The 22,796-nt window shown below is 43.1% G+C and overlaps 1 protein-coding gene and 2 long non-coding RNA genes across 3 annotated transcripts; 2 read left to right on the top strand and 1 right to left on the bottom strand.

Moving 5' to 3' along the window:
* The first annotated feature begins 1,540 nt into the window (after window positions 1-1,540).
* On the top strand, window positions 1,541-22,796 carry LOC132523450 (uncharacterized). Its single transcript, XR_009541523.1, has 4 exons — window positions 1,541-1,611; window positions 4,032-4,193; window positions 11,223-11,276; window positions 22,570-22,796. It is a non-coding gene; the product is annotated as an uncharacterized LOC132523450 (long non-coding RNA).
* LOC132522796 (uncharacterized) lies at window positions 7,089-7,673 on the bottom strand. Its single transcript, XR_009541331.1, has 2 exons — window positions 7,478-7,673; window positions 7,089-7,329 (listed from the first exon to the last, which is right to left on the bottom strand). It is a non-coding gene; the product is annotated as an uncharacterized LOC132522796 (long non-coding RNA).
* Window positions 10,203-10,592, top strand: LOC132522795 (protein transport protein Sec61 subunit gamma-like). The gene has a single exon (XM_060153351.1). The coding sequence runs from the start codon at window positions 10,218-10,220 to the stop codon at window positions 10,422-10,424; it is 207 nt and encodes a 68-aa protein (XP_060009334.1). The 5' UTR covers window positions 10,203-10,217; the 3' UTR covers window positions 10,425-10,592.

Below are 22,796 nucleotides of genomic sequence, written 5' to 3'. Positions count from 1 at the left end.
GGGTAATCTTGGTTGTAGATTTTTCTCTTTCATCTCTTTAAATATATCCTGCCACTCCCTTCTGGCCTGCAGAGTTTCTGCTGAAAAATCAGCTGATAACCTTATGGGGATTCCTTTATATGTTATTTTTAATTTTTCCCTTGCTGCTTTTAATATTTTTCTTTGAATTTAATTTTTGTTAGTTTGATTAATATGTGTCTTGGTGTGTTTCTCCTAGGGTTTATCTTGTATGGGACTGTCTGTGCTTCCTGGACTTGGATGACACTTTCCTTTCCCATGTTAAGGAAGTTTTCCACTATAATCTCTTCAAATATTTTCTCAGACCCTTTCTTTTTCTCTTCTTCTTCTGGGACCCCTATAATTTGAATGTTGGTGAGTTTAGTGTTGTCCCAGAGGTCTCTGAGACTGTCCTCAATTCTTTTCATTCTCTTTTCTTTATTCTGCTCCCTGGCAGTTATTTCCATCATTTTATCTTCCAGCTCACTCATCCGTTCTTCTGCCTCACTTATTCTGTTATTGCTTCCTTCTAGAGTATTTGTCATTTCAGTGATTGTGTTGTTCATCACTGTTTGTTTGCTCTTTAGTTCTTCTAGGTCCTTGTTAAATGTTTCTTGTATTTTCTCCATTCTGTTTCCAAGATTTTGGATCATCTTTACTCTCATTACTCTGAATTCTTTTTCAGGTAGGTTGCCTATTTCATCTTCATTTATTTGGTCTTGTTTTTACCTTGCTCCTTCATCTGTAACAAATTTTTTTGTTGTTTCATTTTTTTTTTTTTTTTTGATGTGTGGTGCTGTATTCCTATCTTACTGGTTGTTTGGCCTGAGACGTCCAGCACTGGAGTTTTCAGGCAGTTGGATAGAGCTGGGTCTTGGTGCTGAGATGAGGACCTTTGGGAGGCCTCACTCCGAATGATATTCCCTGGGGTCTGAGGTTCTTTTAGTCCAGTGGTTTGGACTCGGACCTCCCACCACAGGAGCTCGGGCCCGACCTCCAGCCTGGGAACCAAGATCCTGCAAGCTTTGTGGCTCAGTAAAAAAAAAAAAAAAAAAAGAAAGAAAGAAAGTAAAAAGAGCAGTACAATATCAAAGAATATAAAACAAAATAAAATTAGAAAGATAAAAAATATATTAGGAAAAATAAAGCTACAACTGAAACAACTGCAACAAGGGAAAATAAAACCACAGCAGGAAAAAAAAGGGGGGGGGTTGGGGAACAAGCCAGAAGGAGAGATCACTAACAAAGTATAAAGAATAAAATAAAATTAGAAAAATAGAAGATTTATTAGGAAAAATAAAAATAAAAAAGAATCAACAACAATGAGTCAACAAGGTAAAACAGAACCCCAATCTAAAAGAGGAAAAAAGAAAAGAAAAAAAAAGCCTTGGCTCTTGGGGCGGAGTTTAGGTGGGGGTGGAACTCAGGCAGGGGTGGGGTTTTGGGTGGGGCGGGACCTAAGGGGGTAGGGGGAGTGACATTTGAGTGTGGGGCGGGCCTAGGCCAGGCATGTTCAAGCATGGGGCGGACCTGTGCTGAGGACCTACTCCGGGAAGGGGTGAGGCAGCACGTGGAATGGAGGGCCTCTGGAGTGTGGAGTGTCGGAGTTTGGAGGTAGGGCCCTGAGTGGGGTTTAGGCCAAGCACGGTTGGAGGGGGTCTCAGAGTGTGTCTCCGAGTGTAGAGGTGGGGCCCTGGGTGGGGGTGTAGGGGCGGGGCTTGGGCTCTGCACAGCAGGAGGGAGGTTCCGAGGGCCGGGAGCCCAACAGACTCCCTGGTGCCTAAGTGGACAGGGAAAGCGCTGGCCCCGTTCCCTTCTGTTCCTTCGTGCCCCTCCCCCACCATCTCCCCCAGGGTCTCCCCTGTCCCTGCTGGACCCCTAACTGTGGGTGGGTCCCATTGGGGGTAGGAATTCCTTCCCTCCCCCAGCTGCCCCTCAGGGGTGCCAGTCCAGAGGCCCGGCCTTTACCTTTGCTCCCCCTTCCCTGCCTCCCTCCCACTCCCTCAGGACCCACGCGGCTGGAGGGGGTCTCAGTGGGCAGAGGATTAGGCCCAGGATCTGAGCAGGCTCCTGGGGGCCCGAGTGGGCAGGGGAAACCTGGCCACACTCCCTTTGGATCCTCTGCCCTCCCAGTGGTCCCCCAAATTCCCCCTTCGGATGTGGGATCCCTTCCCTCCCCCAGCTGCCCCTGTGGAAGGGGAGGCGGGTGCCAGTCCCGCCCCGCCTCCACTTCTCCTCCCCCATCACTCCCCCCAAGTCCCACGTCCTACTGGTCCCTGGGGGTTCCTTCCATCCCCTTAGGTGTCTGTGGTCCCCCATTGGTGCCCAGTAGGTGCCCCAGTTGTGAGGAGACGCGAATTCCACGTCCTCCTAGTATGCCATCTTGACTCCGCCCCCTCTTTTATTTTTTTTATGGTAGCCATCCTAATGGATGTGAAGTGGTATCCCACTGTGGTTTTGATTTTCTTTTTTTTTTTTTAATTATTTATTTATTTTTGGCTGCGTTTGGTCTTTGTTGCTGAATGGGGGCTGTTCTTCATTGCGGTGCGTGGGCTTCTCATCACAGTGGCTTCTCTTTATTGCGGAGCCCCGGCTCTGGGCGCGCGGGCTGCTGTAGTTGTGGCACATGGGCTCATTAATTGTGGCTTGTGGGCTCTAGAGCCAGGCTCAGTAGTTGTGACGCACAGGCTTAGTTGTTCTGCAGCACGTGGGATCTTCCCGGACCAGGGCTTGAACCTGTGTTCCCTGCCTTGGCAGGCGGATTCTTAACCATTGCGCCACCAGGGAAGTCCCCTGTGGTTTTAATTTTCATTTCCCTAATTATTAGTGATGTTGAGCATCTTTTCATGTGCTTATTGGCCGTTTGTATATCTTCTTTGGAGAAATATCTATTCTAGTACTTTGTCCATTTTTGAATCAGGTTTTTTTTTTTGTCCTCAAGTTTTAGTAGTTCTTTGTATATTCTGGATATTAATGCCTTATCAGATATGTAATTTGCAAATATTTTCTCCCATTCTGTTGGTTGCCTTTTCACTGTGTTAATAGTGTCCTTTATTGCACAAAATTTTTTCATTTTGATGAAGTCCAATTTGTCTATGTTTTCTTTTGCTGTTTGTGCCTTTGATGTCTTATCCAAGAAAATCAGAGGCAAATCCAGTGTCATGAAGCCTGTTTTCTTCTCTCTATGCCATCTTGATCCAGCCTCTAATAGCGGTTTCTATTTGTCTGCTAGTTAAACATAAATATCTATCTTTCCCCCACCCTGCCCTTGTCATGAGCATGACTGTTTAAAACCTGGCAATTTTGCTATCAATACACAATATAGATACAGCTGCTCTCTGATGAAAGGCTAAGACAAGCTGGAGTGAGTTCTGAATGACCTTGATCTTAACCCTCATCACAGTGAAAGGGACTGGTGAAGAGTAGAGTAGGTGTTTTTGGAATCAAAAGGGCCTCACCCCAAATCTGCCTGCCTCTGCCACTGCTAGCTGGGTGGTTTGGGGCAAGTTCTGCCTCTTTGAGCTTCAGTTTTTATTTTATTGTTTATGTTTAAAATGGGGATAATAATACCTACCTTGAGGTGCAGTTGTGGGAATGACAGATAATGTGTATACATGTCTGGCTCTTGGAAGCTGGAAGCCCTAATTGTTAATTATTGCTATGTTAGACTTGGTTGTCACCCAGTACATCTCCTCTACTTGACCGCTAGCCCGTGAGCACCTCCAGGGACCAGTGTAGCACATCTTCATTTCTGGATCCCAACACTTGGTCCCAAGCCTAGTCAGTGGTAGGACCTCTGTAGGCCTTTGTTGAGTGAATGATTTGGAAGGTGAAAAAACACTCCCTTGCCACCAGCCTGAAAGCCACATCCCTGTCATGGCATATGGGTGTGAACTTGTGGGTCTGAGGATTCACGTGCAACACATTCTTGCTCTTGGAATGTATTTCTTTCCACATATGGATGCCAAACGATGTCCAACTTTTCCTCTCTCCTCTCTCCTCTTCACTGCTACTGTTTTTTGTCTACTTTCCAGGTGAAACTGATCCTGCATCCCAGAGGGAATTTTGGAAGAGGTTTCCGTGGAGGTGAAAACCAAGTGCCTGAATGGTTTTATTGCTGAAAGTCCTGAGTCTGGGAAACCTCTCAGTCTTGGAGTTTCCCTCAGAATGAAAAACAAGGGGAAGCTGACTGGCAGGTACACGGACAAGACAGAGATCTTTTGAATTCCCAACTTGATCAAAGTTTGGTTTGATAGATTCTGTATGGTTCGGTTAGGTTACATTGAATTTGGTACTTAAATATGGAGCAGGTCAGATTTTTGTTCTGGTTCCATTCAGATTTTTATTCTCTGTGCAGAGTAATACCATTGGCAACTTTAAGAAAGTTACAGCGTGCAGTATTTCTTGACATGCTAAAGTGGCCAACGTTGAGACTGAGGAAATACATGTATTAATTTTGGATCATAGTTACTTTTCTGAGCCTATTTTTGGACTGCAGTTTGCTGTCATCAACACCAAATCTTCCTCGGTGAAGTATTTTCTCAAAGACAAGTCTTTATGAGTAATCATCAGAGAAAGGAAGCAGGTTAATTTTACTTTGAAAACTCTGTTGGGTGCCAAAGCTGGTAGGATGTGCAAAAATACAGGCTTGAACTGTTTCAGAAATGGATTTTAAAAGAATTGTGGCTAATATTTTTCATCCCAGTGACTATTTCTGAGTTCAAATTTAGTGGAAGATGCTTATGATTACTTAACAGAAACATGTCAGACAGGTATTTTATATCCTGGTACGTTCTTTATGCTCTCTCACTGGGCCAGCAGACTCCATATATCTCGTTCCCACGGTCTAGACCCTCCCTAGTGTTGTCAGCCCACCATTGACAATGTCCAGTTTAAAACACAGATCTGAGTAAGTCATCCTCCTGCTTAAAAATCCTCACTAGCTATCCCACTTCTCCCAGGATGAAGTCCGAAGACATCCCAGGCTTGTGTGAGCTGATCCTCCGTTGAGCCTATAAGCTTGCTTCCTGGCCCTTTCATAGCCTTTTTAGAACCCTTCCCTTATTCACATAACAAAAAATTAGCCATTTCAATCTAAACAAGTTAGTGGCATTTAGTACACTTACAATGTTGTGCAACCACCACCATGATCCAGTTTCAGAATATTTTCATCACCCCCAAAGGAAGCCACGTACACATTAAGTAGTCACTCCCTATTGCCCTTCCCCCAGCCCCTGGCAACCACCAACCTACTTTCTGTGTCCCTGGACTTATCTGTTCTGGACATTTCATATGTATAGAATCATTGTGTGGAATATTGAATGGAATCATGTATAATATATGACCTGTGTGTCTAGTTTCTTTTATATAATACAATATTTTTGAGGTTCCTTTGCATGGTGACAGTACAGTATTAGAAATTCATGCCTTTCTATGTTTAAATAATATTCTATTGTATAGATATAGCACATTCATCTGATGGTAGACATTTGGATTGTTTCCATTTTTTGGTTATTATGACTAGTGCATGCACGTATGTGTATTTGCTTGAGTACCTGTTTTCAATTCTTTTGGATATATAGCTAGGAGTGGAATTGCTGGGTCATATAGTATTTCTATGTTTAATGTAGAAGAATTGCCAGACTGTTTTCTTCCCTTTTCTCTCATGTTTCTATAATACAATATATTCGAGAAAATTTCTACTGTAGTACAGTTATAAGATACCTTTAGTTATGACAGGCTGTATATGTATCTGACAGCAGGGATTAGGTCTTATTTGTTTGTGAATCTCCAATACCCAGTACAGGGCTGCACAGAGAAGGTACTCAAAAAGTGTTTGTAGAATTGGATTGACTATAGAGGGGTAATATGCAGTTTTATCCTTGAGGAAGATGTGGTGTATGTGGTAAGGCTGTGAATATGAGTGATGGGCTAAGTGGAGATAGGGGGTGGGTGACGTGAAGAAGACCCTCCCAACTTCTTTGGACAAAGGGAAAGGAAGACCAGTGTGGTAGAACTAGTTATCCATAGACCTGGCTTCTATTGCTGGTTTGCCTTTAACTAACTCATTATAATTTTCCGAGAAGTTCAATTCTCCTCTTTGTCAAATGAAAAGATTGAATATTTTAGTGATATTCCATTTTTTGGGGTTTGTTTTAAGCAACGGGAACTGTTTTATTCATATGAACTCACTGGTGGAAGCCCAGTATGCCTTGGTGGGGGGAAAGGCAGAGTGCAGAGCAGGGCACAGACCAGAACACAGGGCAGCCCCTATCCCTGCAGCCCCAAGACCTTGGCAGGACTCTGAGACTCAAGGTCCCAGCACATTCAGTAGCTCTGAGAGACCTCTGTTCTAGAAAGATCAAGGAAGCATGAATGCACACAAGTACATATTATTCTGCAAAAAAAGAATTTTTTCCAAGCAATAGAGGGGAGCTTAAGGCTTGAGACAGCAACTTCAATGGGAAAAGAACAAAAGATCTGATGAAAAATTACAGTGAGTAGTACATTTGGTTAAAAAGGGGGTCCCCAACCTCCTTCTCACCTCCTCATACTTAAAAAGAAAAGATGTTACAGGTTGACTTCATGAACAGAATTGTCAAACGTTTGTACTCTCCTAACTGAATGGATTCCCGCTCCATGAGAGCACTTCCTCTGCAAATGTCCTGCCTGGTATCATAGCTGAATGTGTCGTTGGGCAGGCCTGGTCTGGTCCTTACTTTCTGGGTTTCCTTTTTTTTTTTTCTCTCTCTCTCTCCTGGCAAAATGTCTTGAAAACATGACATTTACACTCCACCCTCATGTTATCTTTTCTCTCTAGTTCTTTGCTTTCGAACTAGCCTTGAACATCGTGAGGGTTAGCTGAGGCCCCCAGACCGCTTCCTGGCACGCCTATGGCATCAACAGGCCATAACCTTTCTCTCCACCGGATTGCTGCTGATGCTAGGCTTGCTTTGGTCTTGTTCAATTTTTTTATTTCTGCTGAAGCTCATTTTTAGGCAACACTTCTGAAAACATACTGCCTGAACCTCAAAATCTCTTCTATTTATTCAGGTTGAGGCACAGACGTTATTCAGGCACTGAGACCGAAGTTGGTTTACACGGATGTCTGAATTAGCCCCCAAACCATGTTGTTTTTATTGTGAATATCCCTACATGTCATCATAGAAACATAGTTCAAACAGTGTAACTGCAAACAGTATTCACATTCCACTATTAACCCTCTTGTTCATTTTTTTTTTTTCATTTTTATGTGAGGCTCTTCTGGAAATTCTACAACTTCTTTTAAAACAGATTTTCTGGACAATGAGTGTTCCTTTTGGAGGTAGAGCCCTATTATAAAAATAGGAAGGAAATTCAGTTTCAATATCCCTCTGATTTTACTTGCTTAACAGTTGCTTTCACTCCAAAATGGGCATGAACGTAAACACTGCAGTATTTTCACCATTTCTTTAAATGCTTTTTAAGAAAGGGAACTTACAGTTTTCCGGAGGATACCTGTATGACGTTAATCTCTCTCGCTCCGCCATGATGCTGTGGGACTAGTGGAGGATTGGATGCCGTAATCCTTTAAATAGCACTTCAAAAATGATTTAGAAAAGCTAAAGTCTGTCTTGTAAACCCCAGAACTTGTCTCAGATCTTGCCTTGATCAACTTCCAAAGTATAATGCAATGTGATTATGTTCCTCTGGGGAAACCTGTGAAACAGGTCTTTGAGCTCCATTGGATGTGTCAGAGTTTTAATTGATTCTTTGCCATGTCTCTGCCCCCCCAATAGTAGTGCTAAGGACAGGACGTGTTTTATGGGAACAGTCACCCAGAGCTTAATTTGTTGTTGCGTAGTAGACAGGACTATTTCCCAATGAAATTAAATCTGTTTTGTGCCCTGAGAGTTTCTTCCTGATCAAGTGTGGTCTGCTGATTATTGAGAGTGCAAACCTTGATAGCCTCCAATTAGCGCTGATACGATTCCAGGGAAAACTTACTCCCTGTTCCTTGCCAGTTATAGAAAAACATTTTGGTTGAAAAGAGGTGTGCCACAGAACTCTGTTCCTTGAGTTCATTTACTTTTCTCTTGCTTCTTGGATCACAAGACAGGGGTGAGCCACACGCCCTTATTACAAGCCATATAAAGTACCTCACATATATTATCTCATTTTGTCCTCATGATAACGTTGCAAAGAGGGCAGGCAAGTATCACTGTGCCCATTTTACAGGTAAGAAAACTGAGTCCCAAATAGCTTTGCAACTTACTTAAGGAACCACCAGTAATAAGCACCAAGTAAGGACTAGAAAGCAGATACTCTTTTTAGTAATTACCCTCTTTCTTGGACAGTAGCCAAGACTGCTCTACCTAGAGCTTACTGCAGTGGAATTTCTGCCCCCCAACACAATTCGTTTATTCATTCAATCAACAAACACTTGCAGTGAGTATGAATTTGGGACCTCAAAATTCAGATCTGCAAAACAAAGGTAGATTTATTTTTAAACTTCAAGTAAATTCTCTCTTGGGTCCTCATTCCTCCTGGTGGCAGAAACTTGTCAATTCTAGGTTTTCTCTGCCAGCTCAGGGAATTTCCCCCTCCTCCCTTTTCTTCTGTAGATGTATATAAGTTCAGGCCATTGGAAGGTTTGTGTGTGTGTGTGTGTGTGTGTGTGTGTGTGTGTGTGTGAGTGTGTGACAGTGTGTGTGTTATGGAGATGGTAGATGCATATGGCCTTCTGGGGTCTTGTTACTCTGATTGCTGTTGAAATGTGTGGCCCATCTGGTCTTCCAACATTTGGAAGTATTTGGTAAATACTAGCACTTATTGCTATGTGATTTTTTAAAAACCCTGCTCTTGAGGCATCTGTAGAACTGCTGGCTTGCCTTCTTTCATCTAGCTTCTGTGTCCTCCTTGTAAGTATGAGAGACACTTGGCTGCCCTCCTGAGCTACTCTGAGGATTTGGGGGAATTTCATAGGACTCTCTCAGGCCTCTTGGTCTAGCCTTGTCATATGTCTTTTTTATTCAAAGCTTCCCTCTCCTACCCTATTGTGTGTGGGAGTGGGGAGAGGAGACTGTTTTCCCACCTCCTCAGGTATCACCTTGTGTGAGGCATAGATCTCCTCTACCCCTGGATCTACCAAACCAACCTGGGGTGTATCTCATTTCCCTGACTACACACATATCCCCTCACCCTGGCCTTACCCAAGGGAAGGAGGGAGGGTGGGGTGAGGGGCATAAACAGGGACATTCTCCATCATCCAAGTGTCTGCTCTGCTGTCCAATGCTCTCATCTAGAGCAGGTAAATTTTACTTCCTCTGGGTCAGGGGGTGGGATGGAGGTGGGGAGGAAGGATTAGCCCAGCAAGTATTCATCCAAATTTATTATCTCTGCCAGGAGCTCAGCTTTTGAAGGTCAAAAGCTATGAGTTAACTATTTTTATTCGCTCTTCCTTGAAGCAGTAAAGGTGGAATGTCTTAGCTGTCTAGGCTGGGGGGCGAGCAATGGGGTACACATAACTCTGTGTGTGTGTGTGTGTGTGTGTGTGTATGTGTGTGTGTGTGTGAGAGAGAGAGAGAGAGAGAGAGAGAGAAGCTGTTAATGCCTCATAATATTACCCTGAGTTTGGTTCGCCTAATATGTTCCAGATTCTCTGCCAGATGGGGAATATAGAGGTGAGCAGGCTATATCCCTTGCCTAAGATGTTTACAGCCTAGCGAGAAAGGCAGAGATAAGGAGGTTGGCCCTAAGGCGAGATGCAGGCTGAGAGTGGTGTGCACTATTTAAACCAGCGTAGTGTGCTGGCTGATTGGAAAGATGTATAAGGTGCCACTGGTACCCTTTCCCGAAGACCCAAGCAAAGACTTTACAATTCTACAGTTTCCCTGTTATCCAAGCTATTTGGTGCTCCCCACTCTGGGTAACTGATCTGAACTAAGATGTAAGTGGAAAGCAAAAGGAAAATTAACAGTAAAACAATTATAATTTTGTATCTATGATCTCACAGGACCTTCTCCACCTCCGTGAGAGCTTGTAGGGTTATCTCCACATGGCCCATATACAGCCAGGGTTACTTAATAGCATCTTCTAGGTACCACTGCAAGCTGAGAAACATTGATTTGGCATTATGAAATAATTTGAAGCCGGACCCAGCTTCCGGTTCTGGTGGGCATTTGTCTGTTGGCTGTTGTGCTACGTGTCTTTGGCTTGTGAGCGGATGGTGGGCAGGCATCATGGATCAGGTAATGCAGTTTGTTGAGCCAAGTTGGCAGTTTGTGAAGGACTCAATTCGGCTGGTTAAAAGATTCACCAAACCTGATAGAAAAGAATTCCAGAAGATTGCCATGGCAACAGCAATAGTATTTGCTATAATGGGATTCACTGGCTTTTTTGTGAAATTGATCCATATTCCTATTAATAACGTCATTGTTGGTGGCTGAATACCTTTGTAGAAAAGTGTTTTTCATCTTGTGGATTGGCGAACAAGTAAGGATTTGAGACGCTCATGGAGTAAAAATTTGCCTATATGTTTTGTGTTTTTCTTTCATTTTTTTTCTTCCAAGATGTTTTCTATTTGTAAATTAAAATAATTTCAAAATATATAAAAAGCAGTAATTTCAACTTTTACTTCTGTTTCTCAAAAAAGCCTAAAAGAGAGTATGTTCATTATATAGAGCAAATTCCCTCCTCTTCTTTCATCTTCTCTTTTCTCCTTCTCTCTCTTCCTCTTCCCTTCCTATTTGTCCTATCTATCTGTCTGTCTATCTACCTATCTATCCATCCATCCAGCTATCCATCTATCATCATCTATCATCCATTCATCTGTCTCATGGCCAGCTTTGCTCTTTTCCCAGTCCAAATTCCCACCCCAGATCTCTCAACCTGAGCTGGCATAGTCTTTTGGAAAAAAAAATAAACATTTTCAACCATTTCCTGTTTTAGTTTCCTCTCTTGCTCTTTTTCGTTTTCTTTTTCCTCTCCTTCCAGTCTAGTAGCAACCTGTCCTTTTAAATACAAATCTAAATATTACTGTAGCTACATATTATAGATCTAGAAAAAAGTCTGGTGAAGACAGAACCATCCTTAGTGCACTGGGGGTGGAGGTCGGGGTGATGGGTTGATGGGAGAGGCAGAGGGAGAGCCAAGGAAGCAAAGACCGTTTTCCTTAGTGGATGGAGAAGGTGATGTATTATTATTTGCAAGTCTATATTTTTGATCCCTGTCAAACTCTTTTACAGATGGAGAAACTGAGGCCTGGAGAATAAAATAAGCTGCCCAAGGTCGCACAGCTGGTAAGTGACAGAGCTGTGGTTTAAATCCAGATCTTTGACATTAAGTGTTCTTCCTACTCACAAGTGGAGTGAATTCCCGGTTTCTCCCATAATTCAAATGAGAGGAAAATTCAAATAACAAAGATTCTCTCCCCACCCCTCAAAAGTAGTAATGGAGAGGACAGTTAATGGAAAAAAGATGCCAGGTCTAGCATGAGAACTATGGTTTGTTGGTTCCTTGATATGGAGATGGTAATGGCCACCCACTGCCAGAAGGGAGGCAAGAACCAGGAGAGGCAACAAGATGGAGGGAGCTGAAGGCCTTGTGAATTAACAGTATTGGAATTACATGGGTTCCGAAGTTTGTGTTTTAAGTGTCAGCCACAGGGAAACCTGAGAGATCTGGGTTACTGCTGAAGAAAAATATGTTACACAGTGAGAATAGAAAAACCCAGCACTGTTTCCTGATTACTGTATTGTATAGTACATGGACCTTTTAAAAACATTAAAACGTATAGCAGAAAGTGAGCAGCCCATGTAATACCCCAACTCACACACCCATAAAAGTCATAAGAAAATCTTCATATTTTTTCTATACAAATACTAATATGGTGGTAAAATAGCAGGATATCATTCACAATCTGTATGAAATCTTGCAATCATATAGGTTCCTTTACCTGTACTCCTTTATGTTATAGGTATTGTGGTGATTACATCTACATACATTGAAAACCCCATCAGACAACTCTGTCATTACTGCTTTAAACAGTCATACGTATTTTAAGGAGCTTAAGAGATGAAAATTAGTATCCATTTACTCAGATTTTTACCATTTTTGTTGTTTTTCTTTCATTCTTAAAGTTGCAAGTTTTTCTCTGGTATCAGTTTCCTTTCGCCTAAAGAATTTCCTTTAGCATGTATTTTAGAATCTGTCTACTGGTTACAGATTCTCTTAGATTTCCTTCATTTGAGAATGTCTTTATTTCACCACTTTCATTCCTGTAAGATATTTTCACTGGATATAGACTTCTGGGTTGACACTTGTTTTCTTTCAGCACTTTTAAAGATGTTCAGCTGTCTTCTGGACTCCATGGTTTATGATGAGAAATCAGTAGTCATTTGAATTATCTTTCCTCTAAAAATAATGTGTTGTTTTCCTCTAGACTCTTTCAAGATTTTAAACTATTTTTTTCTTGGTACTTAATAGTTTTATTATGATGTGTCTGGGCATGGTTTTCTTCGACTGTATCTTGATTGGGCTTTACTGAGTTTCTTAGATTTGTAAATTGATGTCTTTCACCAAATTTGGGAAATTTGGGCCGTTATTTCTTCAAATGTTTTTATGTACCAATATCTATTATTCTGGGACGCCAATGGCATGAATGTTAAACATTTTGATCTTGTCCCACAGATCTCCATGGCTCTGTTCATTGTTTTTCAGTCTTTAGTCCCTCTATTATTTAGATTGGATAATTCCTATTCATCTGTTTTCAAGTTCACTGACTCTTACCTCTATCATGTCCATTCTGCTATTGAGTCCATCTAGTAAATCTTTTATTTCAGATTATATATTTTTCTGTTTTAAAATGTCCCTTTTAAAATAGTTTCTATTTCTCTGCTGAGAATGTTTATCTTTTCATTCATTTCAAGACTATTCTCCTTTATCTTATGGACCATCGTTATGATAACTACTTTAACATCTTTGCCTGATAATTCCAACATCTGGATCATCTAGGAGTTGGCATCTTTTGTCTTTTCCCTTGAAATTTTCTTCTTTTGTGTATGCTGGGTAATTTTGGATTGTATTCTGAACATTTAAAATATTATGTCATGAGACTCTGTGACCTATTAAAATCCTCTAGCAAATGTCGATATTTATGTTTCAGCAGACCTTATTAGGTTCAGACTGCAAAATCTGTATCCCCTTCTGTGGGAGACTTTTCCAATGATAGTTTTCAAACTGTTGCTATGGTGTTTGGGGTCTGTCCCATGTTTGTGCTACTTAGGGGTTAATCTGAGACTTGAGTGGTGGTTTAAATCATAATTCAGTTCTCAAAGACTTTTCCATGGTGCTTTGTATCTGTCTTGTGCATTCACAGCTCAGAGTCAAGTCTGGGCCTTGTGTAGGTTTATACACAGAATTAGAAAATTCCTTTTTCTGGCTCTTTCCTCTCCAGGATTCTTCTCTGTGATCTAGCCCATAGAGGACTCATGATCCTCTGCTCAGAAAGATGGGGTTTTACTTAGGGTTTTATCTGTCCGTATCCTTTCTGCTATAGCACCCCTCCATGACTGGGACCCACCCTCAGGGCAAAGAAGCAAGAGAAAAAAAGAGAAAAAGAAAACAGGGATTCCTCACATACTTCTGGGAGTGCAGGGGCCTCTTTCCCCAATTATCCTGGTCAGAGAAACAGAGCTCCTATTGGAGTTTCAGCTGCCTGCACTGCCACCACACAGTTCCATGACTGGGGCTTGTCTTCAGGTCAAACCTGGGGAGCTCATCCCTGGACAGGTTGCTGCTGTAATTGTTTACTTCCCTTCTTGTCTCTTCTGTTTACTTTTCAGAGTCCTCAGGTAGTTGCTTTTTATATCTTGTACATTGTTTTTAGTTGTAATTAGAGAGAGGTAGGCTATTGTGGGCTTCATCCATCTTGTGTGGCACCAGAAATTCTTATAATCCTTTTAAAGTTTCATCTTTTTACTTTTAAATCTTTGCTCCTTCTGGAATTAATTTTGATGTAAGGAGTAATGTACACTCTTATTGTTGTTATTATTATTATCCTAGGAAATCTTTGGTAGGTGAATAAATCAGGAGCCGTAGTGGGAAGACCATGGGATTAGCAGTTGCATCAGTCTGGGTTCAAATGACTCCATCACTTACAAGTTCGTGACCTTGGGCATAACCTCCCTAATCTCAGCTTCCTCATCAGTACAGTAAGGATAATGACTAGTATCTGTTTCACAGAGTTGCTGTGAATATTAAATGAGATAATGCTAGTGAATTATTTTGCATGGGGTCTGGCACTTAGTAGGGGAATTAATAAATGTCAGTTATCGTGGCTATGATGATGGTGATAAGTATTGTTGTCATATAAGTAACAAGACAGAGTCATTACACTTGAGAGTCAGGTGCACTGAAGGCTTAGGGGGACGTTACTTAGTCACAGTACATATGTCAAATCATATAGAAAGCTGCTCTCTGTCCCAGAACATGTGTGAGGTCTGAACCAGTGACATGGATTTGAGTTTGTAGGATAAGGAAATGTGACTGGGAGATGGAGAATGTTGTAGGTAACACATTCATAGCTCCCTCAGTTAATGTTTGTAGACAAGGAAAATGAAGAATCCTACATTTTAGAAAATGGTGTTTTTCAAATTGGAATCAGAATCATCTGGTCTACTTGTTAAGATGCAGATTCTTGGGCCCCACTCCTGACCTAAGAAATTAGAACTGTGGGCAGGGCCTGGGAATATGCATTTAGCAGGCTCCCCAGGTAATTCTTTTTTTAAAATAAATAAACAAAGAAACAAATAATTAATTAATTTATTTATGGCTGTGTTGGGTCTTCGTTGCTGTGCGCAGGCTTTCTCTAGTTGCAGCGAGTGGGGGCTACTCTTTGTTGCTGTGTGTGGGCTTCTCATTGCAGTGGCTTCTCTTGCTGAGGAACACGGGCTCTAGGCACGTGGGCTTCAGTAGTTGCAGCATGCAGGCTCAGTAGTTGTGGCTCATGGGCTCTGGAGTGCAGGCTCAGTAGTTGTGGCACACGGGCTTAGTTGCTCCACGGCATGTGGGATCTTCCCAGACCAGGGCTCGCACCTGTGTCCCCTGCATTGGCAGGTGGTTTCTTAACCACTGCACCACCGGGGAAGTCCCAATGAAGATGTTTCTGGATGAGATTAACATTTGAATCAGTAGACTGAATAAAGCAGATTGCCCTCCCCAAAGTGGTGGGCATTATCTAATCTGCTGAAAGCCTGAACGGAACAAAAATGTGGAGTAAGGGAGAATTTGCTCTCTCTGCCTGACTCTCTTCAAACTGGGGCATCTGTTTTCTCCTGCTTTTGGGCTCAAACTCAAACCACAACTTACACCACTGGTTTTTCTGGTTCTCAGGCCTTCAGACTCAGATTAGAACCATACCATTGGCCCTCCTGGGTCCCCATCTTGTCAACTGCAGATCTTGGGGCTTCTCAGCCTCCACAGTTGTATGAGCCATAATAATAACTCTCCTTATATATGTGTGTATATGTGCTTTTAACTATATGTACTTTTATATATATTTAAATATATATCCATATTTATGTAATATATTTTATATGCTGCATATATATTTATATATACTGTGTGTGTGTGTGTGTATGTATATATACACATATGCATATGTAGTGTGTTTCTCTGGAGAGCCCTGCCTAATGCATCTTCCTCCCTAGTTCCTCTGTGTCTTCCTGGTCCGTCACCTCCCTCCGTGCCCAAGTCCCTTGCTTTGTGCCCTCAGTCACAGCAACCCGGTTGTCAGTAATGCTCTCCCTGTCCTATCACTCACCTGCTTAGATTTCCATGACTCCCTGTGGCCTTCAGGAGGAAGTCCCAGCCTTCCTACGCCGGCCCAGGGAGCTTTCTTTTTTTTTTTTAAGTTTTTTTTTTTTTTTTTTTTGACGTGGACCATTTTTAAAGTCTTTATTGAATCTGTTACAATATTGCTTCTGTTTCATGTTTTGGTTTTTTGGCTATGAGGCATGTGGGATCTTAGCTCCCTGGCCAGGGATCGAACCCGCACCCCCTGCACTGGAAGGCGAAGTCTTAACCCCTGGACCGCCAGGGAAGTCTCCCGGGGAGCTTTCTTACCAACCACTCCAGCCGCCGCTCCCGTCACCTGCACTCAGCTGTCCCTGACTCTCGGCCCTGATTTGCGGAGGCAACTTAAACTGCCTATATTTCCTGCTTCATGTTTCCCTGCTGTTGCTCATGCTGTCCCTGCTGCCTGGGATGCGCTCACCCTCCAGACGTGTCGGTTTACCTGCCAACTCCAGTTTATCCTTTACGACTCCACTCAGTCACCACCCCCTCCAGAAGAGTCCCTGACCCAACTTAGCCTGCGTTAGCTGCTCCTCCTGTTGTTCCCGTGTTTCCCCCTGTTGTTTCTCTTATCAGATGTGTTATCATTACCTCGTGTGTGTCTGTCTTCCTCACTGGGTTGTAAGCTTCTTACCTTATTTAACTTTGTACTCCCAGACCCTAAAATGTAACTGGTACTAAATATAAGTTTGTTGAATGAACAAAACCAAGTTTTTGTAGAAGGGCCTCTTTAGTACCAGCTGTCAAACTCTTCTCATACCACCTACCCCAGTGGCTCAAATCCAAGTGGTTTCCACCTGGATCTCTGCTTATCACCTCTTACTGCTGCCTTGTACTTAGTTTGGACTTTGGTTTGTGGTGCTCATTTCCTGTCTCTGCATTCTCACTTTTACTGATCTTCTGGTTTGGACTTCCGTGTCTTACCCTTTCCAGTAAACCAATGATCTCCTGTCATCTGGGGCTACTTGAACTGCAAGACCCAGCCTTCTCCGTCTCATCCATCTTGTCACCTCAAACACCCCCCTACCCCTATCATCTTCAAATTCCATGTTACACTTCCTAGATATTAAATATTACTATACATTTTATTTTATAATAATACCATGAGAAAAATGTCCTTCATAGCAAAACAACAACAAATCTGTGCATTTAGTGTGGTTATGTGAGATTTACAAGGTGCTTTCACACAATTTATTTCATTAAATCCTCATAACAACCTCGTATAGTGGGTTATTATCCCCATTTTACAAATGAGGAAACTGAGGCTCAGAGTAGTTAAATGAACTGCTTGAGATCTCATAGACAGAGAATGACAGAGCGTGGACCTTAGATGAGATCCTTTGACTCCAGAGCTTTGAACTCTTTGGAGTTCACTGTGGCATTAAAAGATGAGCTATAGCTGATGAAAAACAGATATATCTGATTGTAAGCTTGAAAACATGCCCTCTCCAAATCCATCTTCTATACTACTGTTAACATAATTTTAAAAAACCTTAAATTCAGGTCAGATTTCTTCCCTATTACAATCCTTCAGTGGACCTTGGTTCCTCATCCAGTTACCTGGGGTTCTGTTGAACCCCTGACCTCAGTCTTACCCTATGTTTTAGCAATCTCTACCAATTGCCTTGCTCTAAAGGCCAATGGTGGTCCATGCCTTGGTGTTCTTTGACCTAATTTCCCACCTATCGTGCATCTGCCTTTTGCCTGGCCAGTACCTCCTTCCTTTCTAGCTCAGGTATCACCTCTACTCTGGACTCAACAGCCCCACCCCGCCATCCTCACTCTCCCTACTACCTCCTTCACAGTGTCATGGAGTGAGTCACACGCTTTTGTTCCAACACCTGTAACCATTTGTGGTGTTGTTTTCATTATCTGTCTGCCTCCTTCTGAAAACCTTTATATTCCTTCAGGTTACAAATAAGGCCCAAGTTCTTCTGTGTTTACAGACGCAGCACATAGCACAAGTCCAGCACAGAGTAAAAGACAGTGGATGTTTATAGAATGGATAGACAGATGGCTAGTTGGAAGGATGGATGGATTCATTTTTAGAAGGAGGGGCGGACAGCTGGATGGTCGGGTGGATGGATGGATGGACGCATGCACTAGTGAACTTCAGGTTGCCCTTTCAAATCCAGGTCTTTCTCTCCTTCTCTATTTTCTCCAGTGGCAAAGTAATTAAACGTTTTTAGTGGAATATAGAATATAGGATTAACTTCTTTCCCTCTTAGAATAGTATACTCATTGAGCTGTAGAGGAAATACAAGGTCACCTCTATCAGCCCCCTGCCTTCAGACCTGTCAATGGGCCAGTCATTTTACTCTTAGATTGTATTAATAACATTCCAGTTGGTAGAAGGAACCCCTTATACTGAGCACAAGTACACCTCCCTGAAACTACTGCACTTGGGTCCAGTTCTGGCTTTTTGAACCAATATAAATGAGTAATCCCTCTTTCACGGGGTAGATTTCAACACATGAGATCATGGCCTGCCTTATTCAAGACTCTGCTGCAAGTGACAGAAAACTCAGTTTAAACCAGGTAAATAAAAAAGGACAGTTATTGCCTCCTTTGAGCCAACTGCAGAATGGCAAGGATGGAGCTGTCCCCACAGTTGACTGGCCCCAGGCACTCCATCTCTCCATTTCTCGGCTTGTCTTCTATTTGTGTTTTGCTCCATTATTTCAACTTCTTCCAGATGGCTGGGAATCCAAGTACCACCATCTCTACAAACACATCCTTTAACTTACAATCCAAGGGAGAAAAGGCAGAAACCCTAGGGCAGGGCTTTGATTGGTCTGGTTCAGGTCACATGTCTGTCCCTGTGGCTAGAAGTCAGGGTACTGCAGTTGAAACTGAAACCATGCACCTCAGATCGGGACTTGAACCCATGTGGCCGGGACTCAAACCTGCCCAAAACCCACAGTCTTCCAACTGAGATCACACGCCTGGTTTCAGGACTTAATGAATTTCAGGTTCTTGATGTCTCATTGCAGAAAGAATTCACTGAGGGGCAAAGTGATAGGTAACAAGTGGATTTATTTAGAGAGAAACACACTCCACAGACAGAGTGTGGGCCACCTCAGAAGGTGAGAAAGGCACCAGGGTATGGGGTTGTCAGTTTTTATAGGAGTGGGTCATTTCATAGGCTAATGAGTCGGGGGAGTATTCCAGTTATTTTAGGAAGGGGCGGGGATTTCCAGGAGTTGGGCCACCGCCCACTTTTTGATCCTTACGACAGGTCTTGGAACTGTCATGGCGCCTGTGGGTGTGTCATTTAGCTTGCTGTTGTGAGAGTATACTGAAGCTCAAGGTCTAGTGGAAGTTGACTTGTCTGCCATCTTGGACCCATTTGGTTCTAATACGTTTATGTCATGTCCTTGGGCTATGTCATTCTTTCAGAGGTTGTGCCCTGCCTCCTTCCCTCCTGTTTCAAAACCCCCCTCCAGAATCACAAGGAATAGGAAAGGAGCAGGTCCTCTACAAAGCAAGGGAAATAGTTACCAGAATAAGGAGGCAAAGGATTCTGGTTCAACCAAAATAGGACATCGGCCACACCCTGCATTCCTCTTACCTTTATACCTTAAGATTTTGAAATTTGAGATTTGAGTGCAGCCCAGACCATCCTAGGACCCCCCTGGATATGCTCAAGTCTGTCAGTATCCCACTCACAATGTGACCCTCTTCCCCCAGTGGAATCCTGAGGAACGCACTCTTCCTCGAGTGATCTGATCTGCGCAGGACACAGCAGATTCCTTGGGTTCCTTGTTCTGAACATGACCATCCCAGTGCCAGGTGTATAGTGCGTACTCCAGAAATAATGAGTGCATAAGAAGATAACCATGATTCTCAAGCAGGTCCTGCCTAAACATTTCTCCCAAAGGCAAATAAGGCAGCTGTTTTGCAATTGGTAAAATATAGCAAAAGAGACACAACCAGTTGCTCTGAGAATAAGGGAGCGTGTGGAGGCTATGGCTGGGACACCTCACCAGGTGCGCCTGGCACCCCTGCTTGGAGGGAGGGCTCTGTCCTCCTCTAAACTTTCAGTTCACTGGAATGAGCTGCTCTTCCCCAAAGGCAGCAACACAGGAAGATGAAGATATTTACAGAATAAAAACAAAACCCAAAAAGCTGCATGTCCTTTTCCTGCCTTAGGACTTTGGCTTCAAGGGACAGAAAATTCAAAATGGCAGTGACCTAAATGTGAAAGACTGTCATTTAAACCAAGTGCAGAGGTAAGAGGTCAAGGCTGGAATGGCAGCTCCACGGTCCCTGGGGACCCAGATTTGCTCTTGTTTCTCCACCATCTTGTTGGTCCCAAGTTCCCACCATCATGCCACCATTCTAACAGAAAGCAGGAGGGAATAGAGGAAGGAAGAGGGTGAAGGTATGCTCCAGCGGTCTCAAGATTTCCAGAAAGCGCCCTTAACACTTCCATTTACATCTCACGGTTGGAACTTAGCTCTAGCTATGAGCGAGGCTGGGAAGTAAGGTTTTTATTCCAAGCAGCTTTGTACTCTGTTAAAGCCAAGGGCTCTGTCAGTATGTAAGAGACAGGAAATGGATGCTGGAATGGGCAACCAGGATCTCTGTCAACGCTGCCAGGAAGGAAAAGCTGATTCTACAGTGTGAAGGCAAAAGCAGGAAAATTAGAACGTGCCCTGCTGTGGTCTGGGCTACGGTCCTGGTAGGGATTTTGGAGAGGAAGACTTCAGTCCCTTAGTCACGTTGCCAGAGCATCTTCCGTGAAATTAACCAGACCAGATTCAGGATGTGATCTTGGTTTCCTGTAACTAAACTCCCAAGCGTGATATGCAAGGCATTCTGCACCTGCCCAGTTCTACCTCCTTCGTGTAGCAGCAACCTGCCACTCTCCTGCACTAGGACCACACCCAGCTCCCTGTCATTTCTAAACACGCTCAGGCCAGTTTAGTTCCCCTCCCTCCACACGTGCAGTTCCTGGTGCCTGGAAAGCACTTTCTTCCCCTCCTTGCATGAAAACTCCCAAACACTGAGCTTTCGAGTTGAAGCTCACAAGGACCTCCTCCACGGGTCCCACCATTCCCTCCTTTGTGATTGCTAGAAGCCTTCCTCAGATTTCCTTTGCTTTCTCTGTATGTGTTTTCCTCATCACCGACCACCCTATTTAAAACAGCAGCCCCCATTTCCCTCTAGACCCTTATCCTGCTTTATTTTTCTTTGTAGCAATTAATACCACCTAACATTTTAGGTATTCATTTTTTTCCATATGTTATTGTCAGTCTCCTCCCATTAGAAAGTAATGTTTCCAAACTCCTGGAAGATATTTAGCTTAGGGATTTCATGGAAAAATGGGGAGGAGGAGTTTCTTGAGATTCTCCAAATCATGTTATTCCTCTAAAAGATCTAAAAAATATTTTTTCATAACTTTACTTGTTTTAAAATGATAATGAGTGACTCAAATAATAAACAGGGGGCTTCCCTGGTGGCGCAGTGGTTGAGAGTCTGCCTGCCAATGCAGGGGACGCGGGTTCATGCCCCAGTCCGGGAAGATCCCACATGCTGCGGAGCGGCTGGGCCCGTGAGCCATGGCCGCTGAGCCTGCGCGTCCGGAGCCTGTGCTCCACAACGGGAGAGGCCACAACAGCGAGAGGCCCGCGTACCGCAAAAAAATAATAATAATAATAATAAACAGGGAATCAGTTTTTCTGTGATACAATTATGCCAAAATTTCAGAGATGTTCTGTTTAAAAAACCTGACGTATTAAAACAAATACAAGTTTTGTGCATCATGAACCAATGTGTTGTGATGAGACTACATATTTCAACAACATACAAAAATGATTTCTACCTGATATTTTTGATAAAAGATTAAAAGAGAACATTAACACAAATTAAATACTTATTTATTCGTTATATGACAAATATTCCAGGTATAAAAATTTTTTCATGTTGCATTGATTTGGTTGAGTTAAGAGTCCAGAAGCATCTTTAAGTTGGGTACATGTTCCTTCATACATGCTCATTTCCTTAGTAATGAAAATATTATTTGAGCTGCCTACTTTGTTCAGCTCAAATATTGCCTCAGAGAGGCCTCCTTGGGCTGCATGGTTCAAAGCAGTAGCGCCCCACCCCTGTCTTCTCTTTCTCCATGCCTCCCTTACCAATAGGAGGTAAGTTCTAAGAAAAGAGGAGTGACCATTTGTAAGTTGCAACCAGGCCCTCAAAACTCTACAAGTTCAATGTGAGTCCACACTGCAAGTGGGCCAACCCTTAAAATATTAGCAGTAGCAATAGTAATAACAGAGCTATTTCTTTTTAGCTCTTATTATGTACCAGGCGTCGTTTAAGTTTTTAAAATTAATGGTTTCTACGGGAGTAGATAGGATTATTATCCTTCGTTTTATTGAGAAGGTCCCAGAGAGGATAAATGACGTGCTCAAGGTCACGCAGCTAGTAAGTAGGAGAGCACGTGCCTCCAAATTACATGCTCTTCACTCTGACATCTTACTGCCTCCAGAGCAATTTTATTCTACATACAACATGGTGTATGTTTCCAGGGGAAAGCTAGGTACGTACTCACTGCCTCTTCTCTGTGTTAGTTAAACCACACAGAAGAGGGGTGTGTTTGGTTTGGGGATCCACTAACTGGAGCCCTTGGAGAGAGGGTCCAGAAATAAACCATGAAAGGTGGGGCTGAGAGCCTGATGATGCTTGACCTGGGATGGAGAAAGCGTGTGATTGCTTCCCTACTTTCTTTAGGTCCTTGCTCAGGTCAGAGAGATGCTGTTTCTGATCACCATTTAAAATGGCAACCCCTAGGGCTTCCCTGGTGGCGCAGTGGTTGAGAGTCCGCCTGCCGATGCAGGGGACGTGGGTTCGTGCCCCGGTCCGGGAAGATCCCACATGCCGTGGAGCGGCTGGGCCTGTGAGCCATGGCCGCTGAGCCTGCGCGTCCAGAGCCTGTGCTCCGCAACGGGAGAGGCCAC

This window comes from Lagenorhynchus albirostris, chromosome 7, assembly GCF_949774975.1.
Source record: "Lagenorhynchus albirostris chromosome 7, mLagAlb1.1, whole genome shotgun sequence".
Classification (NCBI taxonomy): Eukaryota; Metazoa; Chordata; class Mammalia; order Artiodactyla; family Delphinidae; genus Lagenorhynchus; species Lagenorhynchus albirostris.
Note: the sequence above shows the minus strand (reverse complement) of the source record. Positions and strands in the feature narration are given on the sequence as shown.